At 38.9% G+C, this 19,732-nt stretch overlaps 1 protein-coding gene across 7 annotated transcripts in view; it reads left to right on the top strand.

Moving 5' to 3' along the window:
* LOC105384396 (transcription factor CP2-like protein 1) overlaps window positions 1-19,200 on the top strand; it is a 44,733-nt gene extending 25,533 nt beyond the window's left edge. For 6 of the 7 annotated variants that reach the window (XM_048625512.1, XM_048625484.1, XM_048625417.1 and 3 more), the window contains 14 exons: window positions 152-296; window positions 2,044-2,145; window positions 3,272-3,379; window positions 3,777-3,911; window positions 5,377-5,496; window positions 6,215-6,285; window positions 13,750-13,811; window positions 14,233-14,278; window positions 14,453-14,546; window positions 15,202-15,317; window positions 15,663-15,737; window positions 16,233-16,365; window positions 16,760-16,922; window positions 17,227-19,200. In XM_048625512.1, coding sequence (XP_048481469.1) covers window positions 152-296; window positions 2,044-2,145; window positions 3,272-3,379; window positions 3,777-3,911; window positions 5,377-5,496; window positions 6,215-6,285; window positions 13,750-13,811; window positions 14,233-14,278; window positions 14,453-14,546; window positions 15,202-15,317; window positions 15,663-15,737; window positions 16,233-16,365; window positions 16,760-16,922; window positions 17,227-17,399 — 1,543 coding nt within the window. In that variant the 3' untranslated portion in view covers window positions 17,400-19,200. The remainder of the gene's footprint in view (window positions 1-151; window positions 297-2,043; window positions 2,146-3,271; window positions 3,380-3,776; window positions 3,912-5,376; window positions 5,497-6,214; window positions 6,286-13,749; window positions 13,812-14,232; window positions 14,279-14,452; window positions 14,547-15,201; window positions 15,318-15,662; window positions 15,738-16,232; window positions 16,366-16,759; window positions 16,923-17,226) is intronic. The other variant, XM_048625635.1, reaches the window with a different exon arrangement.
* Window positions 19,201-19,732: the final 532 nt, after the last annotated feature.

The following is a 19,732-nucleotide window of genomic DNA, read 5'->3' as shown; positions in this document are numbered from 1 at the left end:
TAAGTATGAAATAAGGGCATGCTTTACTATGTATGTAGTTACTCCGTCGTAAGCGTAAGCCGTTTGACTTCCACTTATGTAACAGCATTTTTATATTCTTTACTAGTTAATACCATACACCCAGTATAATACCATGAAACTATCATCCCAGGTTCCAATACGTGCTAGCGGCGGCCACGTCCATAGCTACCAAGACCACAGAAGAGTCTCTGACGTACCTCAACCAGGGGCAGCCGTATGAAGTGAAGCTGAAGAAGCTGGGCGACCTGAGCCACTTCAAGGGGAAGATACTCAAGGTACTTATAAAAACAACGATATTAGTGACATGATAAAGCTACGATATAGTGACATAAGCTGTCAAATTGCCCGTCTGCTATCACTGCAACTGACAGGAGCTGTCATTGGTTAATCCGTTGTCATACATATTAGACAAGGTATTTTGACAATTGAAAATTTAGTTCCTAAACTACACGCAACAGTCTATAGATGGTGCTGCAATCGACGATTTATGAGCATTCCTACACTTTAGAGAGCCCTGAGAGATTTGGCGTGTAGAACGCGTTTTTTTGTTAGTTTTGATGCTTTGACGGTATCCGCAACTAGAAAGATCAAAGTAAGTGAGTAAATAAACACACACACACACACACACACACACACAAACACACACACACACACAAGACGACAGAAGAGTCGCTGACGTACCTCAACCAGGGGCAGCCGTATGAAGTGAAGCTGAAGAAGCTGGGCGACCTGAGCCACTTCAAGGGGAAGATACTCAAGGTTAATATGAAAAAAAAACATGTTTAGGTCTATTGGCCAATTTTCCCGCTATAGTTGCAACAAGACAAGTCATACTGTCAATTGACACTACGGTTCCTAAACTACACGCTACATTCCGATAGATGGCGCTCCAATCGGTGTATTAGATTTGGCTTTTTGAACGCGTTTTTTGGTTAGTTTTGTAGTTTTGGTTCCCGCTTTTGTTTTAAGACTAATACTTTGGCGTTATCCGCAACTAGAAACATAAATGTATGTAAGTAAATATACATATATACACACACACACACACACACACACACATACACAAGACTACAGAAGAGTCTCTGACGTACCGCAACCAGGGGCAGCCGTATGAAGTGAAGCTGAAGAAGCTGGGAGACCTGAGCCACTTCAAGATATAGAAGATATTGAAGGTAAATATGAAAAAAAAACTATATTTAAAATGTAAAATTTCCCTTGTGCTATCGCTGCCAATTGACAATTTAGTTCCTAAACTACACGCTACAGTTTAAATAGATGGCGCTGCAATCGCTGTTTCATAAACATACATACATACTTGAGCTCGGCGAAATTTGACGAATGCGTTTTTTGCGGTTAGTTTTGCAATTTAGTCCGCGCTTTTTCCGTAAGACATTTCATTTTCCGTTATCCGCAACTAGATATATGAAAATATGTAAGTAAATAGTATATACACACACACATACACAAGACCACTTAAGAGTCGCTGACGTACCTCAACCAGGGGCAGCCGTATGAAGTGAAGCTGAAGAAGCTGGGCGACCTGAGCCACTTCAAGGGGAAGATACTCAAGGTATATACAGGCTGCTTCGAAAGTGGTATAGTAGGCCGAAAGGGGGTGTCATTCGAGGGGTCATTTTGGACAACTTTTGTTCTACGAATTTCCAAAATTCGCATTTATTCAGGGGTCTTACATGCCTTAAACACCTATCAAATGAGAGGACAAGCTCTTATGCGCTACGCTACCAAAACTCCGGTTTACGTTAGTTTAGTTATTAATCTGACAGTAGCGGTGATTGGTTAATTCGCTATCAGATTAGACAGCTGCTGTCAAAGCCGCCATTGTGATGTATAATTAATAAAATGAACACAATTTCAAAAACGCTCGGCTTTTATTGTATTTCGGCTATTATTTATTTACGAAATTGAAGCGTCCAGACTGATTCCTTATCATTCTCTCATGATATGGTCACCTCTAGTGATATACATATTATTATGTACTGTAACCCGCACTATTGTCCACAGAGTGTAATAAAGATCTGCTTCCACGAGCGTCGCCTGCAGTACATGGAGAGGGAACAGATAGCGCAGTGGCACGCCGCCAGGCCCGGGGAGAGGATTGTAGAGGTAAGTTTTATCAGTGGACTAGCCTCATCTATGTAGCTAATACCTTAGATAACATAGCTCCTTAGATAACATAGCTAACAGTACTCTTACGATTGTAAAACGCAAGAGAGGATTGTAGAGGTAATTACAGGGTACAGTTTTATCAGTGGACGAGCTGCATGTAGCCTGCAGTACATGGAGAGGGAGCAGATAGCGCAGTGGCACGCCGCCAGACCCGGGGAGAGGATTGTAGAGGTAAGTTTTATCAGTAGACTAGCCTCATCTATGTAGCTATCACTTTAGATGTAGCCAAAGTGTGCTCTCGATTATAAGACTCAAGACTTTTGAGAGGATTGTAGAAAAATCATTTATTTGCTACACTTCGAGCCTGTTTCACAATGTCTGGATAAGGGCTACCTGTGAAATAAAAGGCATGCAGACAGTGACAGCATGTCTTTTAACCCACAGCTTGCCATTATCCAAACATTGTGAAACAGTCCCTAACATCTATGAAATAAAGAGATGATTGTAGAAGTGACTACCTACATCATTATCACGGTGACAAACCCTAGACTTGATTAAGATCAGGTAGAGCGCTAAGAACAAGAACAGCGCTTAAACCAGTGCCGCGGTGACTGATGTTTGTCACTGACACGAAAAATACTTAAAATATACTTGGCACAAAAAGGTAAACACAAAACAATCTTACCCCCTTATTCATAGAAAAGTTACAATACGTTTTAACTAATAAACTGTTTTGTCCCTCTCTGTCAAAGAACAAATTGTACTTTGTCGGAGAGGGACAAAACAGTTTATTAGTTAAAACGTTCTGTAACTTATCTATGAAAAAGGGGGCTAGTGTGTCTATTTATTTCAATTTATTTAAAACTAGATTTTAAAATATACTAACATAAAAAGCAATTAAATTCATACTACCATCAACTATTAAACATCAATAAAATTATTAACTATTTTTAATTTCGTAATGAAACCATTTATTTTAGATGTAATTTATTTGTTAATTAATATTTTGGTTAAAAAAGATACCTTCACAGCCATTGTTTACCCTTTGTGCCAAGTATCAGATCCTATTTTTCTCTCCCATTATTTTCCTTGGCTAAACTTATAACCCTCCTAATTTGTGCAGGTGGACGTGCCCCTCTCGTACGGCGTGATCAAAGTGCAGCAGCCGGCGTGTCTCAACGCTCTCCACGTCTACTGGGACCCGTTCAAAGATGTTGGCGTTTATATCAAGGTGAAGAGAAAGTTACATAAATATTTATTTGACACACTGAAAAAGAGAAAAAATACAGGCAGGAAACAATACAAAACAAAGAGTAACATAAAATATTGAGTAAAACAGAGAGGCACCAGCACCAGCTCAGCATGTGCTGTGGAAAATAAGGCGACAGCGCTGGTTTTCAACTGGCCTTTTGAACCTTAAATATGGCAATTGGCTGCCATGAATAAAAAGTAATCTATTACTAAAACCCTATTTCATCATAATATATCCTTTCATCCAACTGGAAAAAGTCTCTTTTAGTGATAAGACCGCCCCTTGTACCTTTGTGTTGAAAAACTTCTATTTTTGTCAATTTTTAGTTTAACAAGTAATTATCAACCTAGCTAAACCACAACCCGTCTACCCACAGGTGAACTGCATATCGACAGAGTTCACAGCCAAAAAACATGGCGGCGAGAAGGGCGTCCCCTTCCGTATACAAGTTGAGACGTACCTGGCCAGCGACGAGACTTGCCGGCTGCATGCCGCCGCCTGCCAGATCAAGGTACAGATACAGTCTGCAAAACTTACTTACTTATATGTATACATATTCCTAATCTCCGTTGAAGAGCAAACGGCCGAAGCTGAGAGACATCCCCCTAAGGCATCACCTGGCCCATTTCCTTTTATTTAGTGCTGGCATGTCTCTCGTGGTCTGACAGCGCTTTACCGCCCTCGGGGTGCCAGGTCAGTGCTTCCTTTGGGACGTCTTCAGTACGCCTGAGAACGTGGCCTATGCATCTCCATTTGAGTTCTTTTACGGTTACTAAGTACGTCATACTTTCACCAACTACGTACTTAACAAGGCGTTTTAGATCCAGTTAGACATAAGTAGTATGTTTATCCCTTGTCATATTAGACAAGTCATACTGTCAATTGACAATTTAGCCCCTAGGCGAGAAGGGCGTAACCTTCCGTATACAAGTTGAGACGTACCTGGCCAGCGACGAGACTTGCAGACTCCATGCTGCTGCCTGCCAGATCAAGGTATCATCATCACCAGCCACTAATCATCCACTGCTGGATATAGGTCTCTCCCAAGGAGCGCCACATTTGACAGTTATGTCAGTAACCTTAGTCCTCTGACGGATAACCTCATTTTTGCTACGGTGCATCAGAGAAACCCCAAACACTTTCATGTTAAAAACTACTTCATACTTTCACCAACTACGCTTTAATGAGGTGTTTCGTACCAAGATAGACAGTAGTATGTTATTTAGCCCCTAGGCATAGACACACCTCTAGGTGAGAAGGGCGTCCCCTTCCGTATACAAGTGGAGACGTACCTGGCCAGCGACGAGACTTGCCGGCTGCACGCCGCTGCCTGCCAGATCAAGGTATCATCATCATCAGTCAATGATCATCCACTGCTGGACTAAGGCCTCTCCCAAAGCACGCCACTGGATGCGATCTTTAGCTTTCCGCATCCAATCATAACCTTTCGCAACATCTAGAGGAGGAGGAGGGTACCCAAAGCGCAAACAATTTTATGTTAACAACTACTTCATACTGAAGACACTATGTTATTAATGAGGCGTTTTAGATCAAAGTAGGCAGTAGTAGGTTGATAATTATACGTCCTCTCACACACTTCCATCCGGCCCCAAAATTGGCAGAGCCTGTTATATGGGTTTCAGAGACCTAATATACATATTTACACAGATACATAGATATAGGTACGTACAGGGTTATTGGTATTGGTAAGTAGACCCCTACTATCACCTCCTGAAAGGATCCGGTCTACTTACCAATAACCCTGTATACATAGGAACACCCACGACCCGACTACAAATATCAGATCTGTGTAAACAAATATCTGCCCCAGCCGGGAATCGAACCTGGGACCTTCGGCATAGCAGTCAGGGTCTCAAAACACTCCATTCGGTCATCTGATGTTCCGTATACAAGAGGAGATGATGTCAGTGGTGTCATATTTTACGTTACGCATCTAACCAATCCTTCTCCAACAGGTGTTCAAACTGAAAGGCGCAGACCGCAAACACAAACAAGACAGAGAGAAGGTGATGCGGCGCCCGCGGCCGGAGCTGGAACTGTACCAGCCGGGCTGTGAAGCGACTGTGCTGACTACGGTAAATACAACTTTTAATATAATTACCTAGGCTCTAGGGTCTATTGGGGAGCTATTATGCTGTATAATACTTGGACTACACCAGTCGGGGTGCGAAGCAACCGTTCTTACTATGGCAATTGATATTTATAACCTTGTGTGTAATAAAGAATTATAATCTATTGGGCAGTGACGGTGGTGCCATCTATTGGATTAGCAATTAATTTTTATAAATTTTGGTATATTGAGAGTGACGGTGGCGCCATCTGTTGCACTAGTATTGAACTTTTATATTACTGAACTGGACTGATAGGCGCGGATCTCAAACACAAACAAGACAGAGAGAAGGTGATGCGGCGCCCGCGGCCAGAGTTAGAACTATACCAGCCGGGGTGGGAAGCGACTGTGTTGACTACGGTAAATAGAACTATTTGTACTTGGTTATAAGAGTAATAATCAATTTGGGGGTGACGGTGGCGCCATCTGTTGCACCAGCAATGAACTCTTAACTACATTGTGCCGCCATTTTAGTCAACATATACATGATTTCTAGTAATTTCTAGTTAACTATACAGTTTTTTAGCTTGTTTTTATATGGGTTCCGTTTTTAGTATGACAGTTTTTTTAGATGTTTAGGACATCTAAAAAACTGAAATCCTATCGATTTGTGTCCATCGATATTTATAGTGTGTATTAGTATGTAGATCCGATAGTTTATAAGTATGTTTGATTGCCAACAGTTGTCCAACGACGCGATGCAGCCGCCACCATCTTTGGTCACCAGCTCGCCGCCGTACTCGCCGGAGATGTGGTGAGTGTCAGTCGCTGACAAGGTAGGCAGACGGGGCGGTGATAGCTTAGGAAGTTCTTACACTGCCCCGCTTCTCGCTATGTATATCACATGAATTTACTATGTCTGTTGGTGATCGCTGGTGTCTAAAAGGTGAGTGAAGGTAAGTTTTCCGCGTACCTTGCCGGGTAAGAGTTTTTTTACACAGTTCGAGCTGTGAAAAGTTAACGATAACTTGCATAGCACTGAAATATTGCAACGTTTTTACCGATAGGTGGCGACTCCTTCGTGACATACTGTGTTAGATTCTCACTACGAATTTAAGAACTATGCTTTGTACCTAAATATTAATTGTAAAATAATTCCAATAAAATATGGTAAACATTGGTAAAAATTACGAAGAAAGGGGCTTATTTTTCTGAAGAAACAACACAAAACCAAAAAAGATAAAGTTTACAGAGAAGAAATTGCATCATAGGGTTGTGAATAGTGAATATGTCAATGCGAAATATGATCTATCGATTAATCATAATAATCGATTGTTTATTTTATGAAAAAGTATATCGATTTAAATAATATTATATATAAATTTTAAGACAGAAGAGTATACTAACGAAACGAATTTGTAAGAAAACAAATTACCTACATAGTGTACATATTTTAACAAAATCATAACCGGTGGCGTTTTGGCCTTACACTGGAATGTTTCGTTTATGTAGTCGTTAGTGAACCAATCGTCTCATCAATCAAACACGGTCGTAGTGTCCTCTTTGCTTTATAGTATGTAGATAGACTATGTATGATGTCGCCCTTCGTATGTCCTAGCCTGAAATAACAATGACAAGCATTTTATGATACCAAATTCATCACACCTTTCGAGACCTCCATAAACGAGTGTAAATTACTCGTTGTTATATTTCGGTGGTCATTTAATAACCATAAATCTTCGTCATCGTTCTGCTGTTAGGCACTGGGTTGGTGCGCCATAGTTGGTCTAATTTTAGACTGTTTCATAACAACTCTCAGCAATATTCTTGTTCATCTGGTTGAATATAGGTACTTATTATGTTATTTAGTTTCTACAATGGGCGTTTGCATCAATTTACAACCACCTATGTTGTTGTTTTATTACTTTTTATACGCGCTGTCTTGGTGACTACATAATTATCTAGAGTTGTGAATGCGTATACCTTCCTCAATTTTTTTAAATGTATACGATTATCTATTTACATATTGATTGGCTTCATTATTATTTCACCTTGTGCACTTTTCTTCCAAGACCGTTTAGTTTTTACTCACATCTTTAAAGTCGCGCCACAAAGCTATGTATGTAACTTATAACATCAGTTATATTTCAAAAATAACCAATTCAAACCGGATTAGATCGTATTGAACTAAATATAGGTACCTACATCTTCTATCCGTCTCCCCTTTTAGCCTCAGTCATATTTATAGCTGCACAAGTACATGTGAACTGTTCAATAGAGCCAGCAATTGAGGCATATTACTCAACAAGCCCCCCAATTAGTGTACAAAGAGTGCGTCAATCATCGTTTAGAATGTACTATTTGGCCCTTCCAAGAGAGAATGTACTATGTTGTTTATCCTATGAATTGACCGAATGATATGTACTAGTAGGTATAGGTAGTGGTTAATTGTACATGAAAGTAAGCGAATTAAATATTGGGCTGTCGCCTAGATATATGTACTTACTTCCAGTTTTGCAATAGTCTAAAATATAACCGAATGTAAAGCGTATTTACATGGATGACGAAGATTAATGTTTAATAGATGAACAACGAAATATGACAGCATCCAATTGACATTAGCTAAATTTAAGAGGTCGTGAAATGTGTGATGCTTTAAAGTGACAGATAATTATTTTTAATGTCAGTTTGTCCAGATTGAAATAGTCATTAAAGTTTTCTCTTGGCTTGTCTGGGATCTTATGTCGATGATGTGATGTCTTTTGAATTTGGTCAAAAGAATAACGAGAGAAAATACGTACACAATGCGCATTAAATGCTAAACTATGTAATGGTACCTAGGTACTTACTCAATTCAAAAACAATCTATGAAGCGTATCAAATCATCATGTTAGTGTTTTATCACGAAGCTTATCGCGATCGCACCTTGAACTAAGTGCCTACAGCAGATATTCGTTATCTGGAAATGATCGTATCAGAAAATTCTGCTAAAATTCTTGGCTCTTTCAAAATGAAAAGTTCAATATCTACCTACCAGGGATACAGTTATAACTGTAACCTATCTTATTAACAATGTAAAGTCGCTATGTCACCGATATTATTGTTCTTAATATAGGTAATCTTATCAGCAATAATCGATAATATTTGGTGTATCAGGAGCAGTTCTCCAACATTGATTGTATGATACAGCAAAATTTAACATCAACAATTTTCTTTACTAAGATTTCATATTCGTCAAAATGTGAATACAAGTTTTGTCAGTAAAATCATTACCTACTTACCTTCTGAATGCAATACACCGATACAATAGTTTAAAATGAAGTCGCATTATACTTATGAGTTTATAAATAGATGGCATGGTAAACAGGGCAAGTGCACTGTGAACTCGTGACTCTTCTAACTCAGGCTTGCATGACCAATGTTGTTAACAACAATTGTCTGCCTTGTACATTCTTGGCCTTATTGAGGTCTGAATGTACCTATTAAGCCTTGGTCTTCGACTTTTACAACTATTCAAACTAAACTTTCAAGATTACTCTGAAGGCCTGATACTTCTCTCTGTGGGTATTTTGTGGAGTTTTGTAAAGAAATTGGTGACCGAATAGTATCAGTGCAGTGGCCATGACCGGATTTCCTTTATCAAAATAAAAGCGGTCGGCATTGAGGTTGCGGAAAGTTCCCTAGAGAAATAACCTTCAAAGCGAATAGCTACTCGTAACGAGTCTGTAAGGGAAAATTATGGAAAGAAACGTAACTGTGTGAAGAAAACTTGTCTCTTTTGGTGTATTGGGTTTCTATCAACATTTCTTTGAAAGTACATAATTATGAAAGGCCTAGTTATCTACTTTATTATCGCATTTGGATAACTGTTGCACTCTGCTCTTACACAATATCCGGTGACATTCAGCATTGGTCGTGTCACTTAGGCCGGCCAGAACTGCCACTAATGCCCGCATCCTGCTTGAATTACCATCACATCCTCGAACGTGAAGACCCAATCTTGTATTTAAAGAGCTATATTTAGAGCGTTCCTTGGCTCGCGATTTGCTGAACCTGTTTGCATCGGTTTTGGCTGCGGCAAAGAAAGTCGTTGGAGACAGTTTTTGTTGAGATAGAAATGGTATTACAGGCTCTATTTCAGGAATGGCTTCAGTATCTACTGGTACCGATATAATGGTTGCCTGATATTTGTTTATGGTCACTTTATTATTAAGTAAGTAGGTTCATAGTACTTAAGTACTTATATTTTCTTATTTTGTGTTTTGATGGATCTACCGATTTAATTTTATTATTTATAAGAAATTCCTCGCTGGATTCTCGGCTTACTCTCATCGCTCAGATGTATTATGGGCTTGTCAGGATCCAGGCCGTTGACTCTTTGACCTACAGTGCTCGGCGCACCGTCATTTCACGAGTGGTGCAGATTATCGCCGACACATTTTTATTGCGAAGTGTTATTTTTTAAAGCAACATCGCTGGTATTTGTAGTTTCCGCGTTAGATGAACTATTGCCAATGTTGAGCTAGGTCTGGATGGTGTGGAGTGTTGTGTTTTGTTTTGATGTGAGCACTCGCTCAGATTAGGGCTGTGTGAAATGTTAATCTTTAAACGACCGCTTGGAAGCAATCGCTTACGGGCGTAAAAAATAAAATCTACCCAGTTATTGATGTTGATTCCAAAGGCAAAAATTCTATTCCACTCCATATCCATATTACATATTCTTTGTTTATTCGAGTCTATAAAGTTTTTTTTGATATCGCTAAAATTAAATGTTTCTTCAGACTCGATTCGATTGTGCTATTGAAAAAAAACTATACCCAGTCATCATGATATTCATAATTACAAACACGGTACATAAATCTGGTTTGAATAAGTTGGCTATGTTACCTACCACGTGATTTCTAAGAGACAAATAAATAAATCGTACTTGAAAAGTACTTCACACTGTAAAAAAATCGATGAATCGATCAAATACTGCGCGGCACATCACTATAGCGGCATTTTCTATTCCCAATGCACCGAAGCGAGCCGCCTCAGCCGGCCGATTCCCCCGCGAACCGACTCGAACCGGTTTCAATCCAATCGCGAGCGCCCCTCACTACTCTCGACCAATCAACGCTCAGTTGCCGTCGTGCTGTCGACTTTGACGTTTGTTTTTGGTCTGTGCTCCGCGGTTTTCTTGTTATTTTCCACTTTGTGAATCGCGATCGGAACCAAACCGGAGATATCTTGAAAACTCCACTCCTTGTGCTAAAAGTGACTATATCTATATAGACTAGTGATCTATCGATACAGCCTTCGTTGAAACTTTGAAAGTGCCAGTGCATAATGTTAGACAAGTGAAGCTACGGCTACAGACAGTGATCGTTCTCGCAAGCGCATACAGTAAACAAATGGTTGTTGAGGCGGGTCGCGCTCCAGCTATGGTGGCGGGCGGGCGTTGCGTGGGATACGCTGCCGGTGCATTTGTCTTCGCCAACTTAACCCGCCAGGACTACAGCTGACGAGAAATATGCTCGTTTTAGAGCAAAGACTTAGTGCAAGGCACGCGGGACGAGGGGTAGCGCTGCGGGCGCGATTGCTGACCTCTGTGGAGGCGCGAGGGTTGAGGATGAAGTTCTCTCTGCTCCGGGCGGATGTGGAGGTCGAGGCGGAGACATATGAGGCCTACTTGGAGGTTGCAAGGCGCCTGCAGTCGGCCAATGTTCACGTGAGGCCGGCGCGCCGACGCACGGCTGGTTTGATGTAAATATTGCTTTTAAATGTTGTTATTTTAGTGTTTATGACAGACAGAGACACTAATGAGGGACTGTACTAGGTTTTGTCACTGTGGTGAAAGGATGAGCCAGACAAAATATCATCAGTCGCTTACTGCTACAGTTGATAAGAAGACACTTTTAAAGGATCCTTTCATGCACTCTATTGAATGATTATAGAACATCTTGAGAAGGTTTCATAGATAGAATAGTAACAGGCTATAAACAATGCAAGGTAGGCCTCATTGCTAAGAGTATACTGGTGATAAGTAAGGCTATTATGGTGAGGTTATTCTGATTGTTTCCGCTTTGAACTGGATGTAGAGGCGTCTGGTATTGGCCGGCAATTGGGCTTGTTTGGTTAACAGCTGATGGAATAATGTGATACATGTTCATTGTTAGTATCTGCCTGTAGCTATAAATAGAAGAATCATTTTAGATTTAGCAATATGTTTAAAAGTTGACTTGGTTAGATAGTTTGTTGCTTTTTGCACATAAAGTCAGCTCAATCGCAAATAGCATGAGAAAAATCCTTGTTTCTGTGTTTGTAGCAGGCTTTAAGCAGTCCATAGCCTTAAAGTTGGCAATCATGATCCATCATAGTACTTCAGATACTAGGTTACACAGTATCATCCATTTTTGTTTTGTAGTTTTCTCAAATAATAGTACACAGGATTTATTGCCTTGTACCTACATAATGTACCTTTGAGGATAACCAGAGAGGTGTTATGCTGTACCCACAATACTTGCATTATTATGTTGAGGCACTATAAAGATTCAATGCAAACCGTTTGTAGTCATTTTCAGTACATAATTACCTATTTGTTTAATGTTCAGTATGGAGCACAGTAGCTAAGAACATCTTGTCATAAAATCATGATTTTGTAACAACATCTTCAAATAACATCCTAGTTTGATAACACTGTTTGTCAATCGGTCGGTTTGATCCAGTTTCATGTAATCTTGCAAGTTTTTTCTTCCTCAAACTAGAGTGAAAGTTATGTCATGTTTTGTCTCTTTCTCTCAGTAATTTCAAGGTTTATTATAAATCTTTTGTATCAGTAATCAGTAAAATAAATAAAAGATTTTGTATACAAAATCTCATCTCTATACAATATTTCATTTCAGTTCAGGAAATTTCTAAGAATAAACATTTAAAAAAAAAAATAAATACTTAACATGATCTTTTCAAAACATGCTGAAAAACTTGAGTATGTACTCACTACTGTATAAGTCTTAAATAAAGTTAAAACATGTTACTGACCCTAAAATAGCTCTCAATTACAGAGTAACTATACATTTGGTTTCTATCCTTAAATAATACCTTAGATTCAGCAATAAATAAATAAATATAGAACAGAGTATTGATATCCACCAAACATTGCATAAATAAGATAACATGATAATTTGCCTCTGAGAACATGACAAAGTATGATGTAGATTAGATTACATTATCGATTGTAATGTCGTCATAGTATCCATGGCACAAAACAATACTGAAAATTATTGTGAAAACTTTTTAATGGCTGTAATAATTTATACATTTGAAACATACTTTTCTTGTTACTGTGTTGTTGACAAACACTTGCGCTGGATTAGAGTTTGTCACCTTTGAAACATGCTTAAAACACAGAATCTTCAAGAACTACAATTCACAACATGTGAAAGTAAATAAACCATACTTAAATTAGGCCATCCTTTTTAGAGCTCAGTAGATAAGAATTTTAGAGTTTTGCACAAAATTTTATAACTTTCTATACTTTTTAGGAGGTAGTGTAATCTACAAATCTTATGCACATCAACCATTATTAAATGCTACATCCATACCAGATTATGCAACATAAGTATATGACACCTTCAGCTAACACAAATCTAATTATAACCAGTTAAAGGAGAGCTAAACTGACTAATTGACATAGTAACTACAAGTAGGCCTCTGTACTGAGTGCAATCATTCACTTCAAGTAGATTACAGTTGCATGATCTGGTTATTGATAATGTGAGGACATTAAATACAGTCTACCACTCTAAAGTTGCCTGCTTCCCCCTTATTATAAAACATTGATAGATAGATAGATAGATAGAATATTCTTTATTTGTACACACACACATAAAAGAAACTTATATAACTTAAATACTATAAACTATGTACAAAAATGGCGGTCTTATCGCTTAAAGCGATTTTTTCAAGACAACCTTAGGGTGGAAGGATATTTCATTACATTGATTAAATAAAGCCCTGGTTTATTAGAATAGAATACCCCTTATTTTGCACCATTAAAGAAAACATTACAATATCACAACTTATGTATAAAATAGTACAAAAAAGGTGGTCTTATTGCTTAAAGCAATCTCTAGAACCAGTTATAGTCCAGAGATTTCATACAATTCATTTAGTTTCATCCTCATTTTAAAATATGGGGCTTAGGTTTAAGTGTAGCTAGCGCCCAAATCTAAGTCAACAAATTGAAAAAAATCCAAATTTTATAAATGATTTCACAAATATTTTCTGTTTGTTTCAGTGTGGCCCCGAAATCTTCAGGCAGCCCTGTGATGATGACAAAACCAGTGCAGCCCCAACCAGGTTATTATAACATTAAATTATCATTATCAGCCTGTATTCGCCAACTGCTGGACAAAGAGTTATGCCATGAAGCCCCAGACTGTAGTGGCATACCCACTGCTGGACATATACCTTTCCCAAGAAGCCCCACACTACTGTCTTAGCCTTCCTCATTCAACCGTTATCATAATTTGTCCTTTGGAATTTAGGATGAAAAATATCTATCAACTGTTTTTCTTCAAGGTGTAATCATTGTTAGGTAGAGTAGGCTGCAAAGAAACCTTTCCCCCTCTCAAAAACAATATCACTGTAAGAGATTTCACCAAAGTTTCTGTACAGGCCACTATACATGCTAGGATTAGAAGCCTAGATCTCCTGAATGTGAGACGAATATTTGGTACAAAGAGATAATAAATAATTATTATGTATTATTTTGTTTCAGCTATTCTTGCTTCGCCCAATCAGATGAAGCCTCTCTATTGCCAGGAGTAAGTAAAACGAACACTTTAATACTTTCGATTTACTAGTAAGCCTCTGTTTAAATTAAAAGTCTTTGAAAGCACTGTATACCCTCATCAATCATTTCATCCCTAATCACTTCCAAATCTTTCCTGCATTCGGATAAATTACAACACATTAACTCTAAACATTTCCTTCCGCAGTGCAAGTGACATGAAGGTGAGTTCGCCGCCGAGTCACTCGCCCGGCGCCATCCTGCCTGACCTGCCGCAGGAGGCCGCTCCCGAAGTTGACAAGGTACGAGTTTGCTTATGCAATAAAATATCATCAAATATGGTTTAAGAGTTCTTTAGAGTTGCAAAAAGGAAATTTAAGCTACTGTCGGCATTGAATATATGGAATTGAATGTATGTCTGCCTCTTTCTATCCGTATGCTGCCTAAGCAAGGCAATAGATTTAATGGCAATATTAGTTTCAAGTTCCTGTGTGCAACTCTGTGTAAGAAACTTACACTGTGAAAAGAACAAAATAAATTAACTCGGCACTTGTACCTATGAGTTCTTTAAAGTTTTAGCTGCATTTCCACTAGAAAAAATGGCAGCGTTATCGTTACTGGGAAAGCAGCCTATCGTTCCTGTATGTCGAAAACTATAAAAGTTAAAGATTTCTCGCATACAAAGTAGCTCCTCCAGCGGAAATTATCATGAAACTTTTGACAGATAATGTATGCAGATGACGGAGCGGTGGTAGCTCAGTCGGGTAAGCGCCCGCTTCTCACGCCAGAGATGCGGGTTCGAATCCTGATGCTGACAGAGAATAGAATAAATTAGAATAATATGCAGATGACAGACATCCTAAATGTTATAGCATAGTAAAACCCGTACTTAGAGGTCAGAGTGTCAGCCTCAGACTCCTCTGAGGAAATTAATCACCATTTGTGTTTGTCCCACAGTCCTCCGGTCTGTCCAAAGACGCGTCTGCATCCGAGACACAAGCGTGGCTGGCGCGGCACCGCTTCACACCACACGCCAGCACCTTCGCCAACTTCTCCGGAGCCGATCTACTCAGGTACTGTGCAGGTTATATACCTACAGGGTATTGCAAAAATTGTATACTGCTAATAGTATAAAACTTGTAGAACAAAAGTGGTTCAGAATGACCCCTTGAGTCACCCCTTTCGGCTTAGTGTACCCTTTTTACGTATTGCGACGCATTAAACGATATTCCCTCCACTGACTTCTGAATACAGCCACTACCGGGTACTTTTCTAAAGCCGTCGGTCTAGGGGGCCATAGAGTGTCTAACGTTACGCTTGCCTGTTGCTTCATTTCTGCCATGTCCAACACACAAGAGCAAATATCTATTATTACTGTACGAAAAAATATATTATAATAAATTGTCTTCCTTTTCCAGACTGTCCCGTGACGACATCATCCAGATTTGTGGACTCGCCGATGGCATACGTCTATTCAACGCGCTGCATGCCAAGTGAGTTTAAAATTCATTTTTACAGAGAGGAGTTTTATCAGTGCTCGAGCCAAAAGCAATAAGTTACAACAACCTAATAAATAAAATAAAAAATAAAATAAAATCATTTTATTTCAGGCACAGGTCCCATAGTTATACATACACATTTACACATTAACATTAACATTTTACATTAATAAACAGAAGATATCTACTGTCTTGGTCGATATTCGAAATCTTTGATGGTAACTAAGCTAAACTTACGCAATTTGTATTTAGTGCCATCATGGTAAAAGCTAAACTTACGCAATTTGTATTTAGTGCCATCATGGTAAAAGTGTTGTTGGATCAGAAGTGCAATTATATTCGCTTTGTATTTGTATCAGCATTATTTGCAAAAATAATGAGCAAACACCTGTTCCGGACCATAATTCAGCCCGGAACTTTATGGTTAACCATAGCACCATTCGCAAATTTTCGTGCGGCCTCTATTAATTAATGTTATCAATTCCACAGACGCATATCGCCGCGTCTCACAGTGTACGTGTGCGCGGGCGGCTGCGACATATACAGCGCCGTGTACCTGCACTCGCTGACCGCGCGCGGCCTCGCCGACAAGCTGAGGCGACTGCTGCCCCCCAGTGTCAAGGTAATCATCATCACGACCCATCACGTCCCCACTGCTGGGGCACGGGTCTTCTTCCAATGAAGGAAGGGTTTTAGGCCTAGTCCACCACGCTGGCCTAGTGCGGGTTGGTGGACCCCAACACAAGCAAGCTTGTGCTGAGAGAGTTGTCGGGTAAGTGGGCAACCCGACTGTCAGATGTTTTCAAGCCGCCCGGAGGCCTCTGACTAGGCTTAACGACTGCTGCCGAAGCAGCAACCGGGACCCACGGCTTAACGTGCCGCCCGAGGCACGGAAGCGTCCAGAAAAGCACCACTTGAAATTGGTCACCCATCCAATGGCTGACCATGCCTAGTTGTTGCTTAACCTCAGTGATCAGTTACGATCACTGAGGCCCGCTCGACTACGGACGCTTCAGGTAATGAACACTACATCATATACTACACAGACGCATGTCGCCCCGTCTCACGGTGTACGTGTGCGCAGGCGGCTGCGACATATACAGCGCCGTGTACCTGCACTCGCTGACCGCGCGCGGCCTCGCCGACAAGCTGAGGCGACTGCTGCCGCCCAATGTCAAGGTAATTGGTGACCCTGTAGTGTTTGCACAAGACGTAGTAGAGTGCAAAAGGTTTACTTGACCGCCCGAACGAGAAGTAGACGGTGCTTTCATCGTACGCACAGTTACAGCTAGGGATTGCAATCCAGTCGAATCCGGCCGTTGCATATTATGGCATGTTTTAGAACTTTCCCATGGTTTTGATTAGATAAATCTGGGTTATTTGTTAGCATACCGGATTGCAATCCCTAGTTAGAGCTTATTATCGAAAGAGATATTATTATGTACTTACATCAAAACTCTTATAACTGTTTTTTCCTCCCCAGGAATGCGACACGGTCCTGGTGGCGGGCCCGCACGGCGCCCGCGTGCGTCTCACCGACGAGCTGGTGCGCCATCTACCGGACAACTCCACATACCGCGTGCACTGCGGCGAGGACTGCCTGCTGCTGACTCCCAGCCACAACTAGCGACATCTAGCGGCGGTAGACTGGACTAGCAGCTCCGGCTGTAACTAGTGATTAACTCCATCTACCGGATACGGACGCAACACGAGACATGAAGAAACTAGTGCCATCTAGCGGCTGCAGCCAAAACTATTGAGATTGCTGTCATCTAGTGGCTCCTGCCGTGACTAGTGGCGTAGCGCCATCTAGCAGCTGCAGTCGCAACTATTGAGATTAACGCCACCTGGTGGCTCAAACTGAAACTAGTGATATGTAGACGAGTTAGTACGCCATCTAACGGACAACTCAGCGAGATGTGAAACTAAACTAGACTGTAACTAGTAACACACTATCTGTTGGCAAATTCAAGTACTTCGTGCTAAGATATGGATTAGACAAGCGAGCGGTAGATCGTATTTTATTGAAAGTACGTGTACCACAGACTAACGTGATAGTACTGAAATATAGTACATAAATGAAATTATAAGGAATTGATTAAGTTTATTGAAAAACATAAAAACTGTCGGAAATAAATTATATTTGTTTCGACCAAATACCCTGAATTTGACTATATACTTTCTGACATGTATTATTACAAGAAATCACATAAGAACGTGTGTTTTATAAAAACACAGAATAACGATTCTTTAAAAAAATGCTTGCAAAGTTATACATAACTTTATTCCAATTGGATTTAAAATATTGGCAAATGTTAATAGGGTAATAAGCCCTTCTAATGTATTGAGTTTATAAGGTATTTTATTGTATTCAATGTTTACTAACCCCCTCATCTCATCGCCATTTTACTAAACAAAAAAGATTCTCGTTTTAAATAAAAGTATGAATTGTTTTTGTTGGACATTTAATAGGGTTTGATTGGGGTAAAAATGAATTTTATATTTAAGTTAATGTTCTATGTTAAATTTATGGTAATCCAAAGATATGCCTTTATGCTATGCATCTTACTGTTAAGTTTAAAATGAAAGTTAAAGTGATTGTTGTTGATGTTGTATTGGTAAAGAAATGTATGAGAATGATATTAAAATAAACACTTTTATGGTGAACTAAGATGAGATTTACTTGTTTTATGTTTTTACATAACGTATACACAACTATACATGAAAGATGGAAATGAAGGGACGCTGTCTATCAAATTGTTATTTTTATAATAGTTGTTATAGTTATTTTAATTTAGTCCTAATGATGCCATTTATAGAAATAAATAAAAACTTCACAGTTATTCTTTTGTATTAGGTAAAACACATAGTCTAGGTGAGATGAATTTAAAAAGGTTTGTTTAGTTTCTGGTATAAAATACCACTTATTGTGAGACTTGTGTTACTATTGGCAGCCTGAGCTTGTACATTAGTTTATATGTAAATGTTAAGTTTCGTATCTTCTGTTATCGTAATTAATCATTCATAATAACTTTTGGTTATAAGTTGGTTTCGAATCAGTCACTTTTAATACCGATAAAAATGTACAATACATGTTGTATATTTGTTATATGTACCGATATATTTTAATGAGTCCTTTGCAATTTATTATTAACTCTGTAAGGGGTATACATCGGTTCTTACGTATTCACAATTCTGATAAATACAAATATTGCTTCGGCCAAAAGTGCCTTACCATGTGCCTATATTGTAAATATGTGCCCATATATGTTTAAATATTTAATAAAAGATTTAGTTTAGAAAAGACACGTCCTTTGAGGATTTGAAAGCGCAAGTTGCATTATGGAGTATTTGAATATATTTTTTGATATTTTGTTACAAGACAGAGATGTATTTTCACTATATTAGAATAACGTTTGTATAGAACATAGTCAATAAATGTATCTTAGCGTAGATATATTTTTGTTTTATTGTTAAACTGATAATAGGAAATAAAACAACAATTCTTAAAAAAACGTTTTATAAAACATAAAAAAATAAAGAACATTTTAAATACACATGTATAGCCTATAAAATAAATAGTTACAAACTATAAATTATTACAAAATCTTAACAATCATTTAATTAACATAACTACGAGCCACATAGCTCTCTCATCCTAATTTAGGACTTTATAACAAATGAAATAGAAAATGATGATTTGAATAAAATAAGTAGATGCTGGTTATCTAATGATAATGAGTTGCATGATAGTGATGAACTAATGTAATGATTTCTAACTGGTTTTGGTGCTAATGATTTCATTTTGAATGAAGAATGTTGATGACATCATTTTTATGCAATATTTTTTAAGACTGAGAGGTCTATAAAATGTGCCCTCTAAACACAAAATGTTAGTGCAATGACAATTTATATGATGGAATGTCATGAGTAGTCATTACCTTTGCCTAATGCATACTTCCATGGCCTAATGTATGAAATATTTAGGT

Source organism: Plutella xylostella, chromosome 2 (assembly GCF_932276165.1).
Source record: "Plutella xylostella chromosome 2, ilPluXylo3.1, whole genome shotgun sequence".
NCBI lineage: Eukaryota > Metazoa > Arthropoda > Insecta > Lepidoptera > Plutellidae > Plutella > Plutella xylostella.
The sequence above is the reverse complement of the archived record's forward strand: the minus strand, read 5'-3'. Positions and strand labels throughout refer to the sequence as shown.